Genomic DNA, 27,967 nt, shown 5'->3' on the forward strand with positions numbered 1-27,967 from the left:
AAACACAGAATTTAACTAATTGCGAACCAATTTTAGTTTGTCTTTTACTTGAAACCAGGTAAGGTGGCCTGCAGAGAGGACACACACACACACACACACACACACACACACACACACACACACACACACACACCAGAGCTACAAACCATATGACAAGCAACATACATACACTGTAAATTTGCTGCAAACTTCCAAACAGCTTTGAGTAACACAGACAAACAAAAAAGGGGAAAGTGACGCATTTGGAAAATATGTGCGTAAATTTTCCATTTTACAAACAAGGAGAACATAAGGCGCTCACTGGGTTTGTAAGACGATTTCTTCAGCTTCATAAAATACACCGTTTTGATATATACGTGTGACAAAATACGAGTAAGAGGCTTCAAGAAGAAGAGAACAACTGAGGACAAATCATTTAATCTGAGCCCAATGCGCAGGGTTTTATCCCGTAAATTCCGCTGGAGGAAAAGCTCTCGTCTTTCTTTAAAAGGAACCTGTCACATGCAGCCCGAGTGACCAATAAAATTACACTTCCACGCACAAATAATCAAAGAAATTTGTGCTACATACTTGGATGAGCGGTGCAGCCTGTCCTCCACACTGAGCCGCCGCGCACGGAGACAGAAGATGCAGGCCCATCTGAGCCGCGTCTTTACACCGCCAATAAAGTTTACAGCAGGTACACTAAACTTTATTGGCAATGTCAACCCTCTGGTAAAAGTACACACGCTCACACACATATAGGGACAATCCCGGGGTGCAGAATAGCTGTGACTTGGGGACACATCCGGAATTTTCTAAAGACTACACGCACTCGAATTGGGAAATAAACACCCAGAATGAAAAGGCTGCGCTCTGGGGCAACATTGCTTCATCCAGGAAAAAAAATAAGACACTCTTTGGGTGTGAAGAGTCATAAAATGCAGACATGCAAGTCTTGACCCTGTTTGTCTTTCTGGTCTGAGTTTAGATTAAGGGAAAAAAAATAATGACAAAAACAGCAGTGTGCAAATTTTTTTAAAAATGCAGGTCAATCCTCGTTTTTACGCTTTAAATTCACATCAAAAGCAGGAAAAAAAGTGATTTCGCCTTTATTCGTTGGGCTTCACTATGCTGCACAATACATATTTTCCTAGTATGTTTATATTTATTGTGTTTAAATTCATTTTACTGAACTGATGTGAATACAACGATTAAAAAAAACAACAATTAATTGAAGAAGCTAATGCAAGTTCGTTCGTTGTTTCCATATTAGTAAAGAACTGACAGCATGACCTTCATTTTACAATGCCTTCATTTTCCAGTGTCTTTCAAATAAATAAATTTTTTTAAAAAATGTTTAAACAAAATTAAAATCTAGAAATTAAACTATATTTACTGGTGGCATAACATTCTCCTAGCACTCACACCTTCTAGCACTCTCCAAGGTGAAGTATTTGCATCTCATATATACATCGAATGGATCACTTGAGTTTATTAAAACAGTTATAACTGAACGGATAAAAAGCAGACAGAGCTTTGAATTATTTAGCTGCCCGACACTGGAATTGCTACATAGAGACACTGCTGCTGCTACGCTGTGTTATTACTACACATGCTGGAGGTAGATCCAATATTACAATAATTAAAGTTGTAAAAACAATCTAAATAAAACGTCTTTTATTGGGGCAAATTTCTGTGAAACTGAAAATTAGGGTTTTTATTATTATTTTGGAAAGGAGGAATCAGATTTCCATAGACTAATACAATCGAATGAGAGCTAGTACTTTACCAACATGGATGCAGTTCTAGAGTTACATTGCAACGTCTGTGCTACTCCAGTGTTCCTCAGATTTTACGCAGCAGCAGCAGCAGCACCTGGGCTGAAGAAGTGGAGACAGAAGGTGTTACTGCACTTGGCCTCCTGTTCGCTTTGATTTCAACGCTCCGATGCGTTCCGGAGGTTCGTCTGGACACTAAGTTTCACACAACACCTTGCATCGTGTGGACAGGATAAAGCCTCCCTCAAGCTTTGCCATTACTTACTCAGATTATTAACACAACGCGCGAGATGTTTGTTCATCTCATCTCAAGCAGCCATCACTCATCCCGAGATTCATTAAGAAAAGCTTCGAGTTCCTCCCTGAAGAGAGGAAGTTTCTTATTAAGAGGATGAATCAAATACGACTCAGGCTTTGGAGAGGACGCATGCTGTGAATGGGATTCGCAGCTTTTCCTTAAAAGGTAAAGGAGATACATCTGCAAACGCGTGCCTGGCGTTTTTTGTTTAATCGAATAAGTTGGAAAAGTTTAAATTGGGTTAACTTTTTAGTCAAGAGATTATTCAATATGCTTGCGCCTTCTCCTGCCCTCCTGCCGCCGCCAGTAAATGTATCGAGCGCATATGGGACGAAAATCAAAGCCTCATCGAAACACCAACATTGTTGCATATTAAGCCATTTCCTCGCTGAATTGTTTTGATTATTTGCAGCAAATGACTTCTGGAAGTGCTGCGGGATGAGAACTGGGGTGTCATATTGAGCTCTGAGTGCTACATTTGAAAATACAACTTGTTAAATAGAGAGAGAAGAAGAAGAAGAAAAAAATCTAGTGGCAAAAGCGCAGCAGCAGAATGTGTTCGATGCTCCATATTTTCACTTCACTTCTGTATGCGCCTTGGTTTTATGTGTGTGAGGGGAGGGGTAATGTTTCCAATAACCGAGGCCGTAATATCAATAAAAAAAAGCAGAAATGATTGTGAGCCATCTTGTTTATTTGTGATTTTACATCAACAATGGCGGGGACACACAATTCCGTCTTTCACAGGAGAAACACCAGGAAACGAGCATATTGTTAACATCAATATATAACAAGACGTACATAAAGATTATATTCAGTGCAAAACAACTACGCTATATCACCAGCACATTAAAATAAAAATTCCCTTACTTTAAAATCGTTGTAATTGTAGCAGGTATTATCATACACAGTAAATGTGCGTTATAGGCAGTTTTAGTTGTTGGGGAAATAGCTTGCGATCAAGTCAGAGCGATGCCACAAGTGTGGAATATAAATTCTGCAAAGGCAAAGCTCTGAGTTTAGGTAGTGCCGTGGTACAATCTCAAAATTGTTCGCTTGGCTTTGAGCTAATTGTCTTCCCAAGACTCACAAATTGTCTTCAACAAGTGTATATTGTATATTGGGTAAATGCTACATACATAACTTAATAATATAAGGTCGATATAGAACACTTTTAAAATTAAAACCATATGAAATCTCTATATTCAGAAATCTCTATTGCAATTTCCCCAGGTTTAGGTAGCATCAAAGGATTTCAAACGATTGCATTTCCCTGGTAATCCTAGAAAAAGATGTCTGAGGAGCTAATGGCTATCTTTGTCTAGGCCATTCACATGAAAACGAGTAAAACAGTAACAGTAACAATTAGAATAATAAAACTTGTGGTTTATACATGGGCTGTGAGCCAATGTAACTGCTGCGATGATGTCTGAACACTCACTACTAAGTTACAGGCCTACATTTCGTTTACAATTTCGGAAAGGCTACTCTGAAATGTTGTTCTTTTTTTAAAATGTAGGCTATAATCTATTTACAACACAGGTCGGCGTTGGTCATGTTTTTGATCTTATTTGGCTACTCTTCTGATACAGTTATTATTAAAAGCAAATTGGTAAAAAATAGCTAAGCCATTTTCCATCTAACATGCGTTTTAATTTACCCTCTCTTTTTATGTTTGCAGGGGTGGAGAGTTCTATGAAAGGAAAACAAAAATCGCTACAAGCGTGTGTAGCCTTCTACAGAAATCCAAATGCGCATCATGTTAGGATAAATCGAGAAGAAGGTGGATTTTTTTTGTCTATTTATGACAGCAATATTGGTGGGATTCCTGTTCCCTCTTGGACAAAATGGAAGGGTGGTCATAAAGTTGACGCTCTCTGCCTTCTTGTGACTCTTCGTCTGTTTATGGGACCTCTCTTTTTTCAGCCATATAACCATAAAAAGGACCATAAAATCACTCCTTGGTCTCCTCTTTCTCTTCCGCTTCTTTCTCCTCTCCCTCTTCCACTTCACCGTCCTCGTTGCCCTCTTCCTCGGCCTCGGCTTCAGCCTCTCCTCTCTGACCCGGAAACTTGTCTTTGTTGTTCTCTTTTTTCCACTTCATCCTTCTGTTCTGAAACCAAATCTTCACCTGCCGCTCGGTGAGGCTCAGGGCGTGGGACACCTCGATCCTCCTCTTGCGCGTCAGGTAAGGGTTGAAGAGAAACTCCTTCTCGAGTTCAAGAGTTTGGTAGCGACTGTAGGTTTGTCTCCCGTTCCGTCTTCCTGGGGCTTGAACGAAATAAAGCCAGAGGTTAGCTGGACTGACCAAGTTCTTCCATAATAAAGAAATATTCATTCTGTATCCACTCCCTTTACGCATTCAGAGTCACATTCACTCCAAAAGAGCGGGGAATCCCTTTTTTAAAGTGGCAACATCTGCACACATTCCAACCACACACACATACAGATCGTTTCTTGCATCAAATCTTTAAAAAAAATAAACTTCTAATTAATTAGTGACAGTCATGTGTGACATTTACAATTCTGTCTAAACACAGCAACTTTGTTTTATCCCCCAAAGAGTTGGGTGAGTGAGATGCTGTGTTTATATTTTTGAGATCAATTATTAATCCAAACAGAACGTGTTCTGAACTTATATTGACGTAAAATTCCTGCAGAGTAATTTTAGTTTAGATTTGACGCACAGACATTGAGAAGTGTGGCTTCCCTCTCTGGCAGTAGGGCCTGTACAAGCCTGACTGTGATTTTCAGTCACACACTCACACACAGAAGAGGAAAATAAGCAGAGAGGGGGAAAATGACAAGAAAAGGAGGAGAGATCAAGCTGAACTGCATCAACAGATGGGGACAGCATAATGATATATCTCCCTCTGTGCAGGTAAAAATGAAGCTTACACCTGTGTGGAGTTAATGTAGCCTGATAGCCTGGACAGAATGATCCTATGAATGGAAGAGCTGATGTACAAAGCCTTTATGATTATGTCTGTATGAGTGTGATCCACACTGGGCCTGTGGGTCAAATTACCCACTAAACCTGGATTGTGAATAATCGGGGGGTAATGTTGTGTTTTCCAAGCTAACCCTCCTCCCTGTCACTCTGCATGTTGCTGCTGCTGCTGCTGTGTGTGACGCCATCATACTTGAAAACTGTGACTTATTCATCACTCCCCCAAGTTTGTGAAATATCTTACGTGAACGATAATTGACTTCAAAGAGCTGGTGTCATGAGCCAGCAACTCGGCGTTTTGAAGGCACTTTTGAAAGACACCACTCAGCCCTGTATGGACATGTGCAGCAGAGTTAACATCAGCCTGCAGTTCAGCTCGTATGTGCCCCATCATGTCCTCTCACTTATTTTGTTTTATACTTTTAAACACATGCATACTGAGCACGCATACACACACACACACACACACACACACACACACACACACACACACACACACACAAAATCACACACACACACAATCACACACAACGTTGACGCGCGCTACACAGCAACACAGAAACACAGAAAGAATATAGGAAATAATTGTATGATTCTGACCGTGGGGTCTCATCCAAGGAAACATAAGACTGGGCGAGGAGTTTTGATTTAAGTGGCCTTGTCCTTCTCCGGGGTTAGAGCTGCTCGACGATTTACAGTCTGGGTATTGCGCTAGGCTTGCGTCTTGCTGGGTACCATAAAGCGTTTGCCTCGGAAGGGCTTCATATCCATAAAATTTCGTTGCGTCTCCGTGGCAAGCCAAAGCGCACGGGTTTTGCTGGTATCCGGGGTTGGAGATCCCCGTGGTCCCGTGGTGGAAAAAGTCCTGCACATGATGGGACGGGTGCTGAAAGCCCGGTGCGGCTGCTCCGGGTCCGTAAACCAGCGTGTGGCTGCGGGCAACGCTTTGTGGAAACCTGCAGTCGTAGTAAGTTGGCTCCAGTGACTCGCTGCCTTTGTATTTAGAAAAAAGAGGGTTAACAAAATAGGAGCTCATGTTTGGTTAGCATCAAGCAGTCGGGCTCTCTCTCGCAGCGGAATATCTCCTTTAGGATGATGGCAGCCTTTTGTTTAGGGTCCCAACTCGCACAGCGCACACAGGCAGACAAACCGGAACTAGGAGAAACGCTGCCCCTTTGGACAATCTACGGCAGCTCACTCTCTCTGAGCCGTTCCTCTCATCGGGTTTCTCTCGCAGTCGTGGGTGTTTTTTTTCTTCCTCGTCGCCCCCCAGGTTTTTTTTTTTTTTTTAAGCAGTCTTAAACCCGGCTCATGGCATGTGTGCTTTTGGGTGTGCTAAGGTTAAAAAGCTGGCTTGCTCGACCGGCACAGTGCACAGACGCTGCTCTTTTCTTTCCTTTTCCTTTTTTTTTTGAAAGCTTCCCACCCAACCACCCCCACCTCAGGCACCCCCACCCTCCTCCTCCAACACCCCCACCCACCCCTTCATCTTTCCATGACCGGTCATACGTGGGCCCTATACATATATATCCACCTTGAGAGGAAGCTTCACTAATCATAACCAACAATCTAAAGAGGCTGTAAACATGATCAATGCTATGTTTATCGGCCCCTAAAAAGACTTAGGTGACCAAAGGAGTTGTGGAATGATAAAAAATAGAATTGTACAGAGACTGTGTAGCATGGTGCGTTTTCACTGTGGATTTATAGTTGAGCTTTTTCACGAAGGTTATGAGGTGTTTAAAAAGCAGGGAAGATTTTTTTCTCTCTTTATAAAGCTGTTGCCCTGTCACTATAACCCTAAAGGTTATAAGCGTTTCTGGAGAACAGTTGACCTTTCATTGGCTCTAGGTCAGCATTGCATTTGGGAGTTCCTGAAGACCAAAGTGTTGTAAAACAAGAGGGGGGGAGAGACACAAAACTAACTGAAGCTATGACATGCCCTCCCAAAAAATAACGAGTTTAAGGCGAAAAACATCCTCCTCGGCGTAATCAAGTAAAAACAAAATAAAAGAAGACTCAACGCGACACGCTTGCGCCAGGCGCTATAAAACACCGACACACGCAAATATAAACACGACCTATGAATACTAGGTGCCACTTACTGACCCCGTAAAACCGACGAGGATAAGCAGTAAATCTCCCCACGTGGAAGAGTTCATAAAATTTAACATTGGATGTTTAGCTGCAATCAACGCGCGCACAATTCCCAGCTCAATACTTGTATGGGCTCTCTCTCTCTCTCCAAATATGCCAGTGTGGTTTTTGTGGGGTTACTGACGTTTTATACACATCATCGTAAAATATGAAAGGCGCACTGGGCGAATTTATAGACCTTTCACACTCTATAAATATGCATATTGCCAATCACTTCTTGGAGACTTTGAACTCCTGCTGGAGCAAACCGACAAGCACAAAGGATACAAACAAGATGGTGACTCTATTTATTAATCCAACTAATTATTATGATCATTGTTGTTATTATTATGAGTATTATTATTGCTGTTGTTAGCATTGTTATTATATGTTTCAATTTGTGTTGCTTTTCCTGCCCATGTTGCTATTTATTGTGTTGCTATTTATTGTTATATTACTGATTGTAGTAGTTGTTTACATTGTTTACAAACTGTTACCAAATAAAGCCTTTACTAAAAGTATGGTTTCTGGCTCTTTATTAATTATGGATTGTGTTGCTTCTTTGTTTTTCATCAACTGCAGTATTTAAATGTTTTTTCTTTTAATTTTAAATCATAAAAAATGAAGCAAGTAAAAGAAAAAAATATGTACACACATTTCACAGAATTATGTATTGTCCCATACGCATGTAAATGGGATAATACATCATGTATCCAGTGTAAATGCAAATATTGTTGTCGTTTTGTTGAAAAGACAAATTATTCCTTTTTTAAACGGGTAGACAATGTGTAGCATTTAAAATTAGCATCCCCTATAATGTATAAAAATACATTCATAAATTCGCAGACAATTAACACGCTTTTTAAAACAAAAAAAACGCGACAAAATTAGACAACAACATAATTAGGATTCTGAAAAATAAAAACACGACATAATGCATCTTGTTTATGCGCACACTCTGCGCACACACAACAACAAGCAGCTCGCTGCATTGCAAAGAGCTGCTCTGTGGCCTATTACACAAAATGCGGTGGTTGACCATATCTGTCATTTTGTCATCGATAGGTTACTCTTCATTCTCCAGCCAAGCCACAGAGCTGTTAAAAAAAGCCCCTGGACGCAGAGACCCTGCTCAAAACGTGGACCAACAGCGTCATCTAGCGTTGAGATGAGTCCCTAAGCATGAATGAATCCACCAATCAGAAAAATACTGCCTGGTGGACAGAACAGTCTCCCCATTTGTCCAAAGCTTCTATGTACGTATCCTGTCCTTTACATTTAAATAAAGCTGAGTTAAAGCAGCTATTCATCACCAAAATCTATAACCACGTGAGTACTTTGTTTTACTGCGTGTTTGAAGTAGTCGCTGTGCAGCATCGTTCCCTGTCATGGCTACTTTTCTAGAAGCGATAAGAGCGTTCTGCAGCACTCACATTTATGCATAATAACTATTGACTTTTTCCTGTCTAATTGTAGGCTAATAGACCACACTCATGTGATGAAGTGCAGGGGGGCTGCGGCAGGCCCATCAGGCAAAAGTAACCCCCCGACCAGTGCGCATGACTCTCCTTTGAACGAGTCCACCACCACCGTCCATTAAAACCATAAAGTAATTTAGCCCAGACGTCTAGCCAGTTAGTCGAGTTTGCTTTGTTCGTCTGCATTTGAGACAAACAGCCGAGCTCCAACAGGGGCTGTAAAAGTGGCATTTTTGTCCGAGCTGAGCGGAAATGCACTGGATTGGGGCTTTGAAATTACAGCATCCTGTCCGTATTGTTTGCCACCACAAAAAGGCAATTTAGGGCCTATCCCAGGAAACAAATGCGAGACATGGGAGATTGTCTTCTCGCTTGAAAACTCAGCTGTTCAAAATTTGTCCCCAGATCTAGTGACCGCCTTGGCAAAAGTATGCAATTAAAAATGTGCAAGATGAATGAGGACGTTTTGAAGTATTAATATTTAAAAACAGGCAGATTCTTGGAAATAGTGCGTAAATGTTTGGGGCATGAACGCATCCAGGGCAGCATGTATTTATTTTTGCTCTTATTGGAATGTTTTGTGAAAATTTTACATGAGCTATGTTGTTGTAGCTCCACATAATTTTATCACAAAACAGCAGAAGGAATTCTAGTTTTTGAAGAAATGTGTTTTATGTAAATAACCAACACGCGGATGTTTGTGTTTATTCTATGTCTGTATTGCTTCTAAAATGCTTAAATGCAAATTGAGATGGCTGGGATTTAATTAAGGCAAATAAGACGCGTATTTATAGCAATCCAAAGCAAAACTGAACCAAAGTTGTCCTGCTAAAGCCTTAAATACGCTGCCAACCTCCAGCTTTCGCAATTATTTGCAGTGGCAAAGCGCATTTGGGCCTTAGCTGTACTTGGAGGAAGGCTAAGCGGCCAAAACATAGTCAGAACTGGAGGAGATTAAATATCAAAAAAATTTTTAAAAATAAATAAAAAAAATAAAAACATCCATCTGTTTGCAACATGTAGCTTAGCCAATAGTGATTTGGTGACTCAATTTCCCTGTGGTTTCTTTAAAGGCAGAGAAAAACTTTCCCTGATTATGAATAATATATTGTTTTTTGGGTACTCTCTCTGTGTAGCCATGTTGCTTCTTAATGCGCTTAATCGCAAACATGTTACCCACAAAGTCACAATGAACACAGAATACAAGCACTTGTGATTATGGTTATATTTGCAGAGGTCTATATCTACACTTTCTAATTAAACTCGAAGGCTACAGTCAAAAAAAAACAAAAACGGGCGCACAAATACAGCAACAACGATCACAAAAATACAAGACAGACGCAGATGTTTCTGTACAAAATACTACACCTGCACAACAACGTACAAAGGAAATAAAACATGAAAGAAAACATTCACATCATAAATTATGGGTTTTGTGAAATTCAAAAGAATTCAAGTATTCTCTTTCCTCGGACAGTTTCACGTATCCAAACTGCGTTTCTTTAATTTTGTCTTACAAAAAAAAACCAAAAACAGAAAAGTATTTAGAAGTGAAAGCAGAATGTAATTATCTCCTTAGAAGTTTTTTTTGAACACTGGACACATGAATGTGCACTAGAAAATTATAATCAGCATCAGTCTCGAAGTTAAATGTGAATACAAAAAAAAGAAATCCAACAAAAAAGTGATAAATATGACGAGTAGAAGGGGGCTCTTCGTGAGTTTTGGTACATCTGTGCTGTCCATGTGACTAGTGGTTATTATGGTTTGTATTTTCTCAACTGCAGTCCACATTATTGTTCTTTGCTGTCGGTCTTTTCTTTGTTCATTTTCTTCATCTTCATTCGCCGATTCTGAAACCAGATTTTGACCTGCCTCTCGGTCAGATTCAGCACCCGAGCGACCTCGTATCGGCGGTCTCTTGTAAGGTACATATTGAACAAAAACTCCTTTTCCAGTTCGAGAGTCTGGTATTTTGTGTAAGGACACCGCTTCTTCCTCGTGGAGCGGGCATGTATCCAATTTGCCACCGGGTTATCTGCAAATAAAAGAAGAAACCATCCTAATAATGAAGTCTGAATAACAACAAGAGGAAACGCTGTGGCATTTTCAAAACAGAAACAATGACAAATGACTCCCACATTAAGGTTTAACCCTTCAAATAAATATGCCTCTGGATTTACTGCAAGCCTTATCAGAAGGTGCCACGTCTAAAAACAATCATACAAACGTTTGGCGTTCAACATTAAAGCTTAACTGACAGAAAACATTTTAAATAAAGATTCTCAAGCCTTACACTCATCCAAGCCTCGACTGATTTGTTTCCTTGTCCCCTTAACTTGTGAGTAACACCGTCGTAAAATACTCAATGCGCTTATTCACTTTATTGGCCCATAAAATGGCCCGTGGTTCAAGCCTTTACAGGTCCGTGGTAAAAGTCGTCGAGTATGTCCCTACATTCCCCAAGTTGGCTGGAAGAGTCATGCGAATTTGTTTTGGACCCAGAGAGGGAAGCAAATTGACATATGCAGGTTATATGTATATAATCTTCTCAGTTATAATGTGGCCGAATTATGCATTTTACTACTTGGGGTCAAACTGAGCCAAAATGTGGCTTTTACCTCACAGGATGGGCCTACATAAAAATATTAGACCTTAAAGTTGCCTTACACGGTTTAATGTGCCGTGTTTAATGGCACGGGGTCAGAATAGAGTGACAAAAATGCACCATGTGGCATTTTACTGATGAATAGTGACTCGTATAAGTTGCTCACTTTCCAGGGAACACCTTGCGTGTTTTAACATGATGAAACATCCATCCAAATTCAACGTCTTTCTGTCGTTTTGAGTCCATGTTTACAGCCCCCGTCTGGTTTTACAGCCCCAATATTAGCCTAGTAGCATTTGTCTTTTGTAGTTCCTAAAGCTTTCCACCTAGCAGAGGCGACTGGGAGCCGAGCTGAAAAAGGCATGGAAGAAATCGCTTATAATCCCACTTTACGCACGGCGTTAAAATGCCTCTAAACGAAAGCAGTTTTACACAGACTTCACTTCCCACCCGCAAAAAAGACCGTAGGAGAGCTTGAACTTACTCGGATCTAGCTCCGGCTTGTCGTCTTTATGTTTCCCTGAAGCCAGGAGCTCCGACTCTGGAGAGGGGATATTCTGCTGCGTCTTGTCCCGCATGTCAGTGGCTGAGCAGTACAGATAATCCGTGTAGGTCCGTCCGCTGGAGCCGAGGCACTCGCCGGCTCTGTGCTCCTGAAAGGCGTCGGGCTTCAGCCCATAATGCCTGCTGTTCCCCGGATAGCCATGGAAAGGCACGGCGCCTGATATCGGCTCCAGCCATGACCGCATATACCTCGAGTCTGTGCCTAAGTGAGGTTGGTGACTGTATGGATGGTAAACCACTGATGATTGAGAGTGTACAGGGGCCCAGGAGGTGGAGAAGACGGGTGCCTTGGGTGCGAAGCTGCAGGAAGGATAGTCAGCACACTCCGGTACTAGGGACGTCGGACGAGGGCCGGCTGGGTGCGAACCGGGCGCCGAGAACCGAGTTGCAGCAAGGACATCCTCGTTTTCATGGTTAATCAAGGAGTCCACATAATAATTACTTATGGGACCCGTGGTCGACATGACGAAGCCTCCCCGACTCTTTTACATGCATCCGATTATTATATGGAGTGTATGTGTACTTTTTTATCTAGCCATAGAACAATCAAGGCAGGTAATTATTTCTCAACGCTTCCCTGGCTGCTATTGGCTGCCTCCGCGACACGTGATTATATTTACCCCCACAAAAATTGTACAGTGGATCAATGCGCCACTTATCCCGGGATACCAAAGCACATTAATCGGATTAACGAATGTGCTCTTTTACTCCTTTTCTCGGACGTTTAGAGGTAACTTTAACAACAGTGTTTCTTTGTAAAGAAATTTTGCATCTCTAGCGCGAGTAGTGGAGCTTTTCTCTCGTCGCACTACAGACCTGCGCACATTACGTCTGAAACCAAGGCACTATTTGATGGTGTAATCAATCTCTGTCTAGCAAAATCTACCGTAGCCTCCATGCTATTGCGATGGATAGTATTACAGCATTCAAGTGTTTATTGAATAGTTGGCTCGTTTTATCTTTATCAAACCTGCAGCACATTTGATAAAGTGAAGCATTTATAACTTCCTCAGGAATGCTGTTTATTTCTGAACAGAGACAGAAACCTTCTCGGTGCATATACAGAGACTACACAGTTGACAGAGAGAAGATCATAATAAGGGATGCAGGACACAGCGATAATAAAGTTTGCACTGTTTTAACGAGGGCAAACCAAACATTTCCTAAATGGGATCTGCAGAGATAGGAGAGGAGGGGATTCAGATTCTTGACAAGCAGCCCACTACAGCGGGCTATATTCGGCTGGTGACCGTTCATAGTTTTATGCACATCAATAAATTTTAACGAGGACCATTTGATTGTTCATAAACGTGTCGTTAATAAGACTGCACCCGAGTTCCTAGCTCGACATAAAAAAAAACCAAACTTCACCACTGGGCTACATGTGAAACAATTCAAGGCCGAAGACAGCAAAGGGGGAAGCATGGCATGCAGAAGTAAAAGGGTTCGTTAAAGGGCTAACTCGATGAAAGCTTTAATAACCAGGATAATGTTACTGTTGTATCCAGTCACTTGAGTTTGCTGTTTTGCCCTGCAATATACTTGAGTAGCTCGACAGTTAGTGAGCTGTGAAACAACCCTGAACTCTTCAGCAAGAGATGCAGCGACACAGCAAATAACACAATGCTATATACGGTGACAAGGAAGTAACCAAAGAAGCCACCAGCGTCACACGGAACGCAATTAGGCATCCATACTGAAAGAGCAATGCATTCGTGCACACTGGGTGAGGTGGATAACAAAAGCTGATGAATTATTAAAGCCCAAAACCTGCAGACGTTTTAAATATGCATAAATGTTTGAGCTCAAGTGTTTTATTTTTGGTGGACTTCAGGCTATTTTGTGTGCGTATTTACGATTCTGTGCGTAATTCCTGGTTGTTGGTTTCAAATACTATTCTTTAATACATTTATTGTGGGCGGGTAGTTTGCAAAATAAGTTGGATTGTGAAAAAAGTTGAATTATTCCAACCTTTAAGAGAAGAAATCTCAATAAGGACGTGTTGAGCTGATAGTTGTCAGGTGCAAAAGTGAAATTGTAGCACTGTAGCCGAACAAACCACATTTTATTGTGCTAGAAATGAGCTGTAAGTGGGCTAAAACTGAAAACCATAAATTCCAAAATAAGAAACGTCAGACTAAGCAAAGAGACGAAAGGCAATATTTTAGAAATAAATCTCAATTTTGCACTGATGGGTACAAATGAGTGTAGTGCGTCTGTAGGAAAATAACTAACAAGCCTTTGCCATCGCCAAATTACAGTGATTAAAGTGGCACTATTTATCCTAGAATAAATTCAGCTTTGGTCAAAATAAATTCTTAGGCATGGACATTAGCTGAGGTAATGTCCATATCTGGGCTTGGTGGAGTAAAACTAAATGTAATCAGTATGCATTAGGTGGTGCCATGCTTGTCCTGGCTGCTGAGTTCAGATTCAACCATGAAATTTAAAAGGCCAGACGTCAGACCTTAACCCGGATAACGCCAAACGGTGTCCTGGTGTGTGCTGATGAATGCGCGAATCTGAGCCGAGTTAAATATTTCCCCACATGTTCACAGGAATAAATCAATTTACTAGATTTACTGTATTCTAAATCAGCTCTCTTTAAAGTTGCTGTTTTCTGCAGGTTGAGGGTTTTACTGTCTGTTTGTTCCACTGTCGCAAATAAAGCTCAAACAAAACGGTGCTCACTGGCCATTTATTACCATAACATATGGTCACATAACCGCATTATATATCCGGTATCGATGTCAACAATAATCCAGTCTGATCATTTATACTGTTTTAGCTGTACGCCTGTGCGCCTGAGTCCACGTGTGCATGTGTGTGTGCGCGTACGTGTGAGACAGACTGTGTGTGTGCCATTAATGAGAAGTAAATAAATTATTTTTACATCTTAGTCACTTGTTTATCTGCCTTAATGTGCTATAATAAAAAGATCACATCACAAAATAATCCTGTGTTGTTATCATTTCTTATTTTTGCAGTCTCTGTCATCTTTATCTGTTCTTCTCTGACACATTTCCAAATAGGCTATTTGAGATGATATTGCCGAGAGGATCCCACTTTGTTGAATTGTAGAATACATTTCAAATATTCTATCTTAGTTCCTCTTTAATACTTGGCCCAAAAACACGGTCTGCGATGGTAAACAGAGTATAATAAGTGTTTCTGTTCGACCATACATGCGCGAATATCCCCAATATACAAATATAATGCTGGTAATTAGTAAATAAACACATTTAAGAGTTCAGACGGAGACTAATTACACCCAGCTACTGGTGTGACTTGCTTTTAGATGCCTCTGCGCTCGTGCATGGAAAAAAATCCATTTTAGCTCTGTGCTCCAAAACTCACACATTTGTCTTCGAGGTTTATACAACATATGACAACCCCAAACCACTGCGAATAACGGAGTCTATATGTTGTGCTCAAATTTAGCTGTAGCTTAGGGTTATGCTGGATCGGCCTGAGCGTCAGAAGCAAAAAATCATGAATCAGTTGTGTTGAAAACAGTAGTGCCAAACACTGATGCTATCTAGTTCAGTATGACGCAAACGACAGGCTAACAGCAGTATGGCGATGCTTACTGGTGTGGACAATGTGGGTTTTGTTTTAGATATAGACCATTTGTGTGCAGCCAGGACTAGTCAGACTGCAATTGAACCCGAAAGAGCAAAAACCTAACAGCGAGACAAATTTCAGCTGTAGCCTGATTTCACCACCCAAGTGCACTGACGCTTCATATTAATTTTCTTCTGCGTAAAAATGCAAATAAACAGACTGTTCAACAAAGGAGCTCTAGTTAGGAGCATCAATTCATCCGCAAGTAACTAAAAGATTCCAGAATGGCAAAATGCTGAGTATACATGTATGAATGGCAGCCTAGGAGACTGATAGACTGCATGTAAATCCTTATTATCATAATAGCAGAGCTCGGCGTGCTGGTTTAGATCAAATTATATTGTGCAGGGTTAAAAAAAAAAAACAAAACAATCTTCATTGACAAGAGAGTTGTTTGCGCTTACTTCAATCAGCACAACTCGTCTGCGCCATTGCTGGGGGGCTGCATAATAAACGAACGACGTACGCAATGCGTTTTAACATGACTTTCTTCTTTAGCACTGTGGTCACAAATTGCAGGCTTCTGCGTAATGCGAAATGGCAGAGGGAGGCACGCTGTTTATTCTATTTATAAGGGTGACACTGAATATAATTATAACCTAAGAGAAACACTTACAACATATGATAACAGCAAATTTGCAAATGAAATTCCAAACTTCTCTCTCTGTCTTTCTCACACACACACACGCACGCACGCACGCACACACACACACACACACATACGCACAGTTCAGTTTCTCCAGATGAGTGGTTTACAATATGCAATATTCGGACAATAATCTCCGTATATGTGGACATTTCTCTGTATATATCACAAGGTTTTTTTAAAAGCCCATGTGCTGAACAGGAAGCACTGCAGACAACAGCTCAAACTCCAAAAATAATCCGTATTTCTCATCCTGTATCAAAGAGTTCTCTGACCAATAATAGCTGCATATACCTGTTTCTTACAATCCAAAATCCAACCAATCCAGACCCTTAGTTCATATTCTAATGAATTCAACTTCCATCTCGTATAAAATGCTCTTTTATTGCAACCACTTTCTCAAATCGCAGTTTTCAGCATTAATTCAGTGAATTATTGCTGATCAATATCGATATTCTCATGGTGAGTATAGGCCATGCGACAATGATATGATGCATTCCCGTAGTATAGCAAAGTTTTATCGTGGACAAAACGGTGAAGTAATTTGTGTGAGATAATTATCACGATCGCTTGAATTTAAAATAAAAAATGTTTTAAATATGGCTTAATGTAAATATTGAAGTTTAGACTGAAAATCCATATAATGACGGACAGCAGTCACTCCAAATTATGAACTGTCATGAAAAAAACTCCCAACAGAAGCCACATTTTGAGTTTCATTCTGCAAACGCTGTACAAAAAAAATCTTCACATTTTGCCATAGAAAGAAAGTTAATGTTCCTCGTCTTCTGAATTTAATCTTTAAGCTCTAAAAAAAGCAGCTCAGAGGTGCTAATTTATCCTGCATCTCACAAGAAAAACCTAATGTGAGCCGAAAAAGACGAGGGGGAAAGGAAAAGCCTTTAGTTAGCATATTTGGTTCATGTCTGATCATGCCAGTGGCAGTAACACTTCTCGAGCTGTCCCAAGGAAGTGGCTGTCTATAGGCTTCAGTTCCTGTGCGCCACTACAAAGTGAAATAAATGACTTTATGTGTATATGGTTTTAGGGTGAATCTGTGCAGCTCTCGGGGCTGTTTCCAGCGCTGTAAAGTCTTTGTCAGTGATGCATTCCAAGGGAGACACTCATTCACTGAGCTGAATGAAAGTGACTTTGGATTCCAGACTGTCTCTTCCAGTGGTACTGCAGCCAAAAGGAGGGGGCTGAGAAAACAAGGGGAGATAGTGACCAGTACAAACACTGGACTCCTTTGCAGAAAAGACGCTGACTGTAGCACAAAAATAAACTATATCATAGATAACGTATTGTTTTTCTTACATAAGATAATCCTTTTGCAAAAGATTTCTATTTGCCCCAATAAGTCTTGGTTTATTTGAATATGTTTACAGTAACAGTAAAGAAATTATTGACTGCGCAAGGAAAAAGATAAATAAAGTTATGGTCGAAACCTGTGATGGTCAATGGTTTACTAGCGTGCAAGAATGGCTTCTAATAATAATAAATGTGCTAGAAATAAATACTAGTTAAAATTAATTATTAAATATAAGTGTTATAAGACAAATATATAAAGCTGAAAGTATTTCAGTTGAAATCTACAGAAGATAAAAGCATTCTAATCTGTAATTTTTATCCGAAACGACAAAATCTTCTTTTCATTGATTTGCCGAGGAGAAAAATAAATCCACTTCAAACTTTGCAATAAAACCACATGAAGAAAAGCTAAAGCGTGTGATAAAAGAGATGAATTTTTTAAGACACAAATAAATCGTGTCTGAGTGATTTTAAATTGGATTTTAAAAACCAAAACAGGCCTCAATCACAAAATGTGGCTTCTAACTGAATGATTTCTGTAACTTCCAGTGCAGATTTTATTTTTTTGTTGAAGTTTCTGGAAACACTCATCTTCAAAGTCAGCATTATTTCACATCATGTAGCCAGTGGTGTGTGTTTTATTATCAGGCGTATTCCCATTGTAAAACTTTACAGCAATTTGGAGATTGCACGGCATTTGGGAATAAAAGCTTTGCAGCAATGGTGCATTAGCAGTCATTAGAAAGAAGACTGCTCAGATCAAATAATGGGAGTGTCAATATGCATCCATTTCCTGCCCCAGACCCAGCTTCATTGGTCAGATGAATTCACGAGACAAATAAGTGACATCTCTCTATCAAAGCCATGCGTGCATCCATGTCATCTCTCCATCTATCAATCCCATGATAACACAGCTGAAAACACGAACTGAAACCGAAGCCGGCAGGCCAGCGATGACAGATGCAACACAACGCAGTCTAAAACTTTACCCCAGGTTGTTTACAACCTATTCTCCTCCTGAGAGCCTCAGAAGGTTTTACAGCCCACCACAAAATAACAGCAAAGAAAGAAAACGTCTCTGTCCAAGGTATTGCAGCTCAGTTCATTTACAATGCCATTTGCGGGGACCTGGGTGACTATAGGGGGTAATTCAGCGGAAATTGTGCCCTTGATGAAGACGAACTGACGTAATCAAGGCAGTTTCTTGTTGCCGAGCCAGGAAGCCAACCCCAACAACATGAAACTACCTAAACCACGCTTCAGCTTCGCGCAAAAGGGGGTTAAAATCCATGGAAAGGAAAAATGCATGCAAAAGCCAAGTGAGGATTAACACTACCCAACACAAAGAGGAAAAGGCGAGTACCAACACATGAAACACACTGTGCTCTGCTAGGCTGCAATCAAGCTACTTTGTTTTAAACACTGCCTGTGCATCTCAGATAGACACGCATGCCTGGACGTGTTTACTCATAAATACCATGTCAATCTAATTTTAGTAGCAATTTTAACCGCAGCATGACACAATAATTTATTCAGCTGTTCAGCAAAGTTGCCTTAAAAAAATCTCAGTTCACAGTCAATATGCAGAATGCCAAAAATAACCAGCAACCAAGCTTATAATTCAAGTGAGAAATAGTAGTAATCAGCTGCAGCAGCTCACTGATTAATACACAACAACTTCATATAAACTATCGACAGGAGCAGGCGTGCACCATGCGTGCCACGAGCTGTCAAATACGCTGCCCTGACATCTGTGGCATGCTTTCCGGAATAGGAAATAAAAAATATTGCAGTCCTACCTTCCTCTTGCATCCTGCAGACGCCTCCCAGGTACGCTTTGTTATCCACGTGTTTGCCTTGTTATTGTTCCTGCGGCCGCCGCGTTCCTCCTTTATCCACCATCTTTCTTATCTCCTGCTCCCATGTAGCTCCATTATCCCGGGTGGAGGCAGGCTGCTCCTTCCAGCCCAGCGCGCCTCGCCTGGATCCTGCACATTGCAGTCTCTGCTGTGTGGATTAGCCCTCCTCCACACACACCTTTAAACGCATCTTTACTGCTGCAGCACATTATATTTGCAGATCATAAAATCCACCCCCAACGCTTTCCAGGGCGAACCTGACATTAGAATTTTATGACCTTGACTTACTGTGGTCACCTGGATAATATTTAAATCAACGTTATGGTCTCTCACTTCTATTAAAACTGCCATGATCTCCTTCTCTCATCCGCAGTCTCTCTCCCTCCCTCTCATTTTCACCACTATGTCAGGGGAAGGACAAAGTTGGTAATACCTTTCCATTTCCTTCCTCCTTTTTTTTTATTGTTTTGGAATCGTTTGCCATGACATAGCTTAAAATCATCTTGTGCATGCACATTACACTGCACGAAAAAAATGCCACAGCAACAGAGACCAGGGAAGAAGCAAGTGGCAAAACATTCATTACAGCTTAGCAAAGTGAAACTGCTCACATGCCACTTGTTATTTATAGACTACTTGAGAATTGCCTCCTCCTTTCCTTTGGATCATGTCATATTATAACTATAATTATATGGTAACACCTCACTGTTCCAGTGCTGCTGCAAGTGTTCACCCAGAAGTTAAGTTTGGTCTGCAAGTTGCACCGTTTTTATAAGGAAGGCACGTTGTGTGTAGCTATGTGTGTGTTTGTGTACATATGAAGAGAAAAATGTATAAATGAATGGCTGATTGGTTTCATTACAAAAATGACACATGCATGTGTGTATCTGTCGTGTCTATGCATATGCATGTGGTAAGTGTGTGTATGTATGCGTGTAAATGTATGTGTGAGTGTGCATATGTGCGGCGATTTAAAAAAAAAAATTCAGGAGTAGTTGTAAACTGCACTGTGCTCCCTTTCTCGGTTCTCCCTGCTGAGCTTTTTGAGCTTCATGCGTCTGTTTTGGAACCAGATCTTGACCTGTCTGTCGGTCAGGTTAATACTCCGGCTGATCTCCAGGCGGCGCTCCCGAGACAGATACATGTTGAACAAGAACTCCTTCTCCAGCTCCAGCGTCTGGTGCTTTGTGTAGGGACACCGCTTCTTCCTTCCACTTTTGGCTTTTAACCAGTTCCCCGTTGTCTTTTCCGCGGATAAGTCACCTACCGGAGAGAGATAAAAACAACAATAAGAAACTGCGGCCAAATCATCACAGTACATTTTTGCGCAGAGATCGTTTGCAGCATTACAACCTGCTTCCTATAGACTGGATGCTGTGTACACACCCATAGAACAAATGCACATTCAACACCGTCCAAGTAGGTTAAAGAACTAGTAGTTTCTAAGTTCAGCTTTACCTGCGTGTGGACTCTTCCTTCTCTTGAACAAAATGAACAAATGCCGAGCATCGCATCTTTTTTGCACCAACTCCTACTGCTTGCAAATTGCTTTTGTGTGATGTAGAACTATAATTGGATCAAATCAAAGTAGGGTGTGTAAGCACTTCTTTTGTCTATGCTGGACCTCAGACTCCCATAAAATTTTATTACCTTTGCACACCGGTGCCAAATGAATTTTTCGGAGGTTCATCTCAAAATAAAAGGGAAGTCTCTGCAGCATAATAACAGACTTTAAAATAAGAAGACAAAGAAGGAAGACATCTCCACAGTAGCAGTAGGAGGGGGGAAAAAATCACACTGCTGCACATTGAGTTAATTTCTTGATTAGCTTGCACACTCTGGGGAATAACACACACACGCACACTCACACACACAGGTTACAGTATACAATAATTACCCTAATGTGAACACAGTGTGGGGCCCACATTTAATCATTACCAAAACATTTAATTCAGTAACATGAGATTAACAGGACACACACACACACACACACACACACACACACACACACACACACACACACACACACACACACACACACACACACACACACACACACACACACACACACACACACACACACACACACACACACACACACACACACACACACACACACACACACACACACACTCCAATTAAATTAAAAATAAAAGAAGCGAATTGGTTATAATGTATGAAGCTATCACCTAAATCCACAAATAACATAATGAAACTAATTTTAAATAAAAGCTAAAGAAAAATATGCATAAATATTAACTGCATAGCTTGAATCAGTTTCTGAGGGGACAGAAATATTATTACTAATAATTCTTGTGTTTAGAGTATGATCAACTGATGGTCATTTTTCCATATAAATTCAGTTTAAGCATTTAATTCAATCGTGCATATTCGTGGTTTCGCTAAACGGATGGGGAAAAAAGGCCAAATTCATTCGCATCAGCCAGCCACTGTCAATGAAAACAAATGCGCTCAAAAGTGGGTTTTCGCTTGAAATAATTACGCAGTAAAAACTCGAGTGGATTATCATGAATTGCGTCGACGCAGAAAAGTGCAAATTTATTATGGAGCTTTCTCAAATTTAATATTTAGAAATGTCTCCTGGCGGCTGTAATATTCGGGGCGCTGTGACCAGAGGTTTTCAACTGGAGCAGCAGCGGAGAATTTAATGTTGGCTCCACACCAGAATTTTGAAGCATAAAACGATGCTGTTGAAAATGGTTAGGTCTCACGATGGAAATGACCCCTGGAAGAGAGAGAGAAAGCGACAGCGTGTGTGTGTGTGTGTGTGTGTGTGTGTGTGTGTGTGTGTGTGTGTGTGTGTATAAACGTGTGTGTGTGAGAGAGAGAGCGTGTTTATTTCAATGATAACTGCCCATCTCACATTCTCAAATTAATGGAAAGGTGTTAAATGCCACGGGCACCATAACCCCCGCTGGGCGAGACTGTCAAAAGCCCATACAGCCCATATGACTGCTATCAAACACAAGCCTGCATTACACCACTGTGACACAAACGCAACGTGCGCAGGCTCAACTTATGAATAATGCACGTGTGGGCTAATTTTATTGAAACTGTCAAACAAATGGTGTGTGTGCGTGTTTGTACTGTATTTCTGCGCAGCATTATGTGTACATGTGTGCATGTGTGAGGAGGAGGGGGATGAGGGGCGTATAATCTACCTTTTAATTCCCCGTCCGAGTTATCTGAACAGCTGTCACTCTTGGCCTTCTCTTCCCTCTTGCTCTGACTCTCATCTGCTTTTGAAACCTCCCTCGTTGTGTCCTGCGCCGATTTACTGCAACTTATTGTCGATTCTGCCGCTGATTCAACAGATGTCGCCAAGTGGGTCAGAGAGAAGCCGGAGGGGAATTGCTGGTCGTCTTGCTGCGGCCTCTCTACGTTGTACACCTGGAAACAGCCGCTGGATGAGGCGGCAGTTTGCTCAGACCGACTGCTATTGTCCCCAAGCCGGATGTAAGTGGCTGACTCTGTTGTCTGCTTCCCCTTATTGCTGTCATCCTGATAGAGGCAACAAAACGCCTCCTCTTTGACGCTGCCCGCTGGAAACGAGCAGGGTTGTAAACACTGGGCAACAGGTTGTTCGTCCCTACTGGTTTTGGAGCCTGGGGTCCACGGAGCCAGCTGTGTTGACAGGTAGGACGCATCCTGGAAGCCGCTGAGCGGCAGAGCGCCCGGAGGAAGCTCGTCTCTTTTGGAGAGGGGAGACGGTCCAACCTTGCCATTGTTTCTCATCACTGAATATCCGTACTCTGCAGCTGAGTGGATGTACATTCCGGGGTTGCTGGAATAACCCTCACCCCTGAAGGAAGATGATCCTCCCATTAAGGAATCCATGAGGAAGTTACCGGGAGCTATGTTGTTCGGACATGACATTTTTGCATGTGGTAACTCAGGAATGGTGTGTTCCACTGCTCTGAACTACGGGATTTCTCCAGGAGAACAAGGACAGTAGGATGCTGACATCTTTTGGAGGGGGGTGCAAAAATATCAGGAACATAATTATGGATGCTCGGAGACATGTCATGTGAGTTTCAGACCAATAGCGGCGTGGAAGTGGCCTTGATGCTCCAGACTGACGTGACGTCAGCGCGGTCAAGTTGGGAAACCTGGAGGCTTTTTGGTGGAGCAAGAGCGCCGCCCAGCGATCATCCACCGGTCACAACAGCAGGCCACACCAGGAAGAACAAAGGACGACTGCTGCTGCGGCAGGGAATTTTTTTGGAAGGGCACTTACTACGCCGTTTTTGAACATTTTAATTCCATTTCAGTTCAAAACTTTAAAATACTTGAGAGAAAATTAACTTAGTCGCCGTTTGACTTGTTTTACGCGCTGTGGAGATGAAGCCATCGAGGATTTGTCAATAGAGTGCATTTTGTGTCAGTTCATTTTCTGTTTTCATCGGTTTGCTTTGTTGTTGCCACAGATTTCGCAGGTAAGCTGTGCGTAGGTGTGTTATTTGTTCGAGAAAACCACTGCAGAAAAGCCAGGACGTGTTTTTACGAGCGGTAAACTGAGGAAAAAACTAGTCTCACTGATGTTGTGAAGTAGCAAAGGAAGTACCATGTTCGTTTTTGCATTTGATCTGTTAAACCTAGAACTGTAGGATATCTCCTGAAGTAATAATGCATTTGTAGAATTACAGTCACCTAAAGTTGATTTTAAATGTGGACACTCAAATTTCGTATTTGCACTTATCTTTATATTACTGCTACTGCAGCAAAACTGCACCAAATTTCAATTCGTTAAATAAAAACAAGTTTATCACGTTATTTGACCAGTTACATAATTTAACTAACTCATGAAACAACACTTGGCTATTTAATTGTTTCTTTTGATGAAATGTGCTACAAAATTTAAACTAGTCGCTGGAATTTGTGCGCAAATGATGGCCTAAAATGATAGTTATTATTGTGGTGTAAAATAAAATGAAAACTAGCACAGTGCTTTTTCTTTTCTGTTTTTCCGGTTAGCACAGAACATCTTACAGCCTAATAAATAATTCATTGCTTACCTGAGCTACTGTTACACACAGTCCTGCATTTATTTCCTGGTATTTCCTGTTGCTTTGCATGTGGTTTCAGTGTGTTATATATTCAACATTAACAGTCTTACTGGCGTTTTTGCTGTTTAGTTGTTAGCGTTTTAAGTGTCAGTCTAAATGTGGCCAGAGGTGTTTAAAAATAAGGCTCTCTCTTCCAAATGAATGTGAGTTTTGTACGTACTTCTGCAGAAAGTTTGTAAAACGTTGATTAGTGTCAAATTTTGTTCTCCACTCCAAACTATTCAGATGTTGAAAGATAATGGAAATGGATTGATAAAATGATGTCAGAAGCAACAACGTAAACAAACACTGTTCTGAAGCTAAAAGCAGCCAATGAAAAAATACTCTACAAAACAGTAACATCAGTGAGGATTAAAAACGTAAGAATTAAATTCGTAGCACATAATTTAAAATCAAAATACTAAGGTTTTAATTATACTTCTACTGCACAAAGTCAAAATGTTGCTTAAAAGGAACGTCTTAGTCGGTGTTTTGGTGAATTGTGCACGTTAATACGGAGAAGTTAGTGTCGAACCCGCATTATTTATTCACTACACAGCCTGTTGTCTTCAGTTGCCATCGTTCGGGTATCAGTGCAGTATTAGGCCTGTGATTTTTGTGTTGCGCGCTTGAACGTTCATTCAGTCCAAATAAAACTGCAGTTACATGAAATAATACAAGCAGTAAATACTCAGAAACTGCAGAAACTTCACAAGATCCTGATTCTCGATGGTCTAATTGTTGTCATTTACTTTAAAATCCACATTTAGTTCTGAATTAGCCGCGTAAGTTTAAATCAAAATAAACTGAACTAAGTCGAAAACTGCTGGGTTTTCTTACATCTAAAATTTAAATTCCTTAAAAAATTATTTAATGTGTGCAAATTTTCTCATTTCCGTAATTTCACAGTTTAAAAGAGCCACATGATCTTGAGTGGGGAATTGATGTTATTTAGTATTCCATAAAACCATGTCGCATCAGCACTTAAACAACTGGAGTCTTGGGCAATTATAAAACTACAAATACGGACTGTGATGGCGTGCGCAAATCTGATTTTCAATGTTTTCAGAAGGCCTGAACATAACAGTGGTTGGGCGCAGTGCACGCCAGCCTGCCGGTCTGCCTGTCTGTCTGTGCAGTTCAGAATCATTTTCAAAGACAAGGCCAACATTTTTCATGAATGCTTGTTTACTGAAATGTCCCTGCGTGCATTTAGAGATGGACAGTGATGTTTCAGGAAGAGACAGAGCCTTTGTTTGTCAGTGATACACTCAACGTAAGTGAAATAAATACCAGAACTAACTTGATCTGTGTTTTTCCTTCTGAAATCCCCAACATTCCTCTTAACTGAAAAGAAAATGTGGATTCTCTTAGCTGCATGCTGTGGATGTTAGAGGAACAGAGAACATGTTGGATTAATGCAACTCATTGGAAGATTCTTATTCGACAAGGAGCTAAATGTTACAGATATTAGGTATTTTCAGACTTGATCATTCCTTAATACACTTGCTGCTTCAAGAAGGGATATATTAACCACGCCTAATGCGGTTACCCCCTTTTTTCACACATCCCAGAAAAACACAAAGAATGCTTTATGACACAGTCACACCTAGCCTGAAGGCTACCACCAAGTCTGCCTACAGCACACAAAAGAGTCATGCACATAAAAGAAAATTAAACATGCACAACTCTGAAAGGAACACAAGGTAATCGCATCTAATAAATGCTAAAAATTGACAAAAGATGCTGAGAACATTCCGGCCTGGTATTTTTCTCCCAGACAGACTTGGCACGTAATGATGTCATATACCTGAAATGGTGAAGAGGAACAGCAGCCTTGCTGGAATGCCACACATCTGACAGAATAACTTTTAGAATGCAGAATGTGTATTAAATGTCACAGTTGGGACAGTGGCGTGCAGACATGACAGCGCCATGGGAAAAATATTGTAATGTCTCACATCGAACGGTGCGAAAATGTGCGTTTTGACACCACAGATTTGACTTGGAAAGATGAAATCTGCAAGAATCACTGCTGAACATAATGACAGAATAGCCTGGAGTGTTCGTCACCACGCAGAACTGCATTATTTTCTGTGACTGTTATTGCTGCATTGGAGTGAAAGGAGCAAACAGAAAAACAACTGTGCTCCACAGTCCAAAGGGCAGGTCATTAAAGCACGTACACCACAATCATCAGCTGCAATTATACTGGAGGCAATATCTGGAGCATTAACAAAAAGGCTATTCAGAAATGGAAGAGTATTTTCTGTGCTTCAATAACAAAATGCTGATTGTTTATTCAGGTCTACGTCTCTCAAGGAAACACGAGTTTAAGATGTTCCAAGACGTCCCTGCAGATATCATGCTGTGCTGCAGACGCCTGGAAAATACGCAAAAAAAGAAGAAGCTCACTTTGAAATGAGGCTTGATTAACATTGTCTCTTTAGCGTGTGCTGTATTTTTGTATGCATTAAACCTTCAAGAATTCCCTCACTGCTGGCTACACACACACACACACACACACACACACACACACACACACACACACACACACACACACACACACACACACACACACACACACACACACACACACACACACACACACACCAACAGTTGACTGTGACTGTATTTTACTACGGTCTTTACACTTGTCTAAACTACAACCAGCGTTGACCACTAAATTATCGTCCAGTTGATTCCAAACCTGGAGGCTGTTCTCATAACACGCACAGGTATGAGGTGTGGAGCGCCGCCGGACAGGCTGCATGGTTGCAGGTCTCCTTAGTGGAGCCGCTGCTGCGCCACAACTAATTTGCTCCTGGCAGCCACTTAAAACTTAAATATCTTTCCAGTTGGATGTGAGAAGGGTTCTGCTTTGTGTCCTATTTCATGCCGCTTGTCCACTCCGTGCGCAATTTACGGTGCCAGAATCATGTAAGTCCTTAATTAAAAAACCAAAGTGACAACCGCCATCAAAGTGCAGCAGTATTCCATTATTAGCACTGACCACCGCGCCCAATACGCACACTCGCTGGCATGGAGAAAACTTTGGATAAATTTTAGGAAGACTCAACAATAAATAAATGACAACATCCACCCCCGCCCTGCAAAAAATAAATAAACAAAATAAAATAGGGAATGTAAATTAAAAGCGTTTTGAGAGTTAGTTGGTTGCAGCAAAAGCAGCAGCTCGTTTTACAGCGACGAACTGTTTTATGGCCCCATAGAACTGGTTAGGTGCTGAGATATGAGTAGAATATTTGTAGTATAAAACCATTCAACAGCCTACGCCTTCATTAGTATTTGTATTAAAAAAAATCAGTAATATCCCCACATTTGTTTCAAAATTAAAGACAAACGCAATAATGATTTATAAATTGTAACTGATTAATGGTTGCCTTTATTGTGCAACAAAATAGCAGGACATGTTGCAAAACAGAAATTTAAAAAAATGAATGAGGGCATGTAAACCTTCAGGATTTTTTTTAAACATTTACACATTTTTTTAAATTCTATGTTTTCTTTTAAGCTGCTGATTTTATTGCAAAGAAACACATGTTTTATAGTGTAATTTTCGTCCCGTTTATATTGTAGTTTGGTTTATAATCTTATAACTGTCAAGTGAAACACACAATCTATTTGTTTATAGCGTAAATGTGAC

General features: G+C 40.9%; 3 protein-coding genes across 4 annotated transcripts in view; all 3 read right to left on the reverse strand.

The window, feature by feature from the left end:
- hoxc10a (homeobox C10a) overlaps positions 1-23,250 on the reverse strand; it is a 39,377-nt gene extending 16,127 nt beyond the window's left edge. The window contains exons 1-2 of one of the 2 annotated variants that reach the window (XM_035957012.2): positions 22,417-23,250; positions 19,175-20,497 (exon numbers count right to left, since the gene is read on the reverse strand). In XM_035957012.2, coding sequence (XP_035812905.2) covers positions 20,220-20,497; positions 22,417-23,131 — 993 coding nt within the window. In that variant the 5' untranslated portion in view covers positions 23,132-23,250 and the 3' untranslated portion in view covers positions 19,175-20,219. The remainder of the gene's footprint in view (positions 1-19,174; positions 20,498-22,416) is intronic. The other variant, XM_055012806.1, reaches the window with a different exon arrangement.
- On the reverse strand, positions 2,732-6,401 carry hoxc8a (homeobox C8a). Its single transcript, XM_023289672.3, has 2 exons — positions 5,609-6,401; positions 2,732-4,329 (listed from the first exon to the last, which is right to left on the reverse strand). Exons 1-2 carry the CDS (start codon positions 6,042-6,044, stop codon positions 4,013-4,015), a joined length of 753 nt encoding a protein of 250 aa, XP_023145440.1. The 5' UTR covers positions 6,045-6,401; the 3' UTR covers positions 2,732-4,012.
- On the reverse strand, positions 9,828-12,381 carry hoxc9a (homeobox C9a). Its single transcript, XM_023289670.3, has 2 exons — positions 11,715-12,381; positions 9,828-10,660 (listed from the first exon to the last, which is right to left on the reverse strand). The coding sequence occupies exons 1-2, from the start codon at positions 12,256-12,258 to the stop codon at positions 10,416-10,418; spliced, it is 789 nt and encodes a 262-aa protein (XP_023145438.1). The 5' UTR covers positions 12,259-12,381; the 3' UTR covers positions 9,828-10,415.
- Positions 23,251-27,967: the final 4,717 nt, after the last annotated feature.

Source organism: Amphiprion ocellaris, chromosome 8 (genome assembly GCF_022539595.1).
Source record: "Amphiprion ocellaris isolate individual 3 ecotype Okinawa chromosome 8, ASM2253959v1, whole genome shotgun sequence".
Classification (NCBI taxonomy): domain Eukaryota; kingdom Metazoa; phylum Chordata; class Actinopteri; family Pomacentridae; genus Amphiprion; species Amphiprion ocellaris.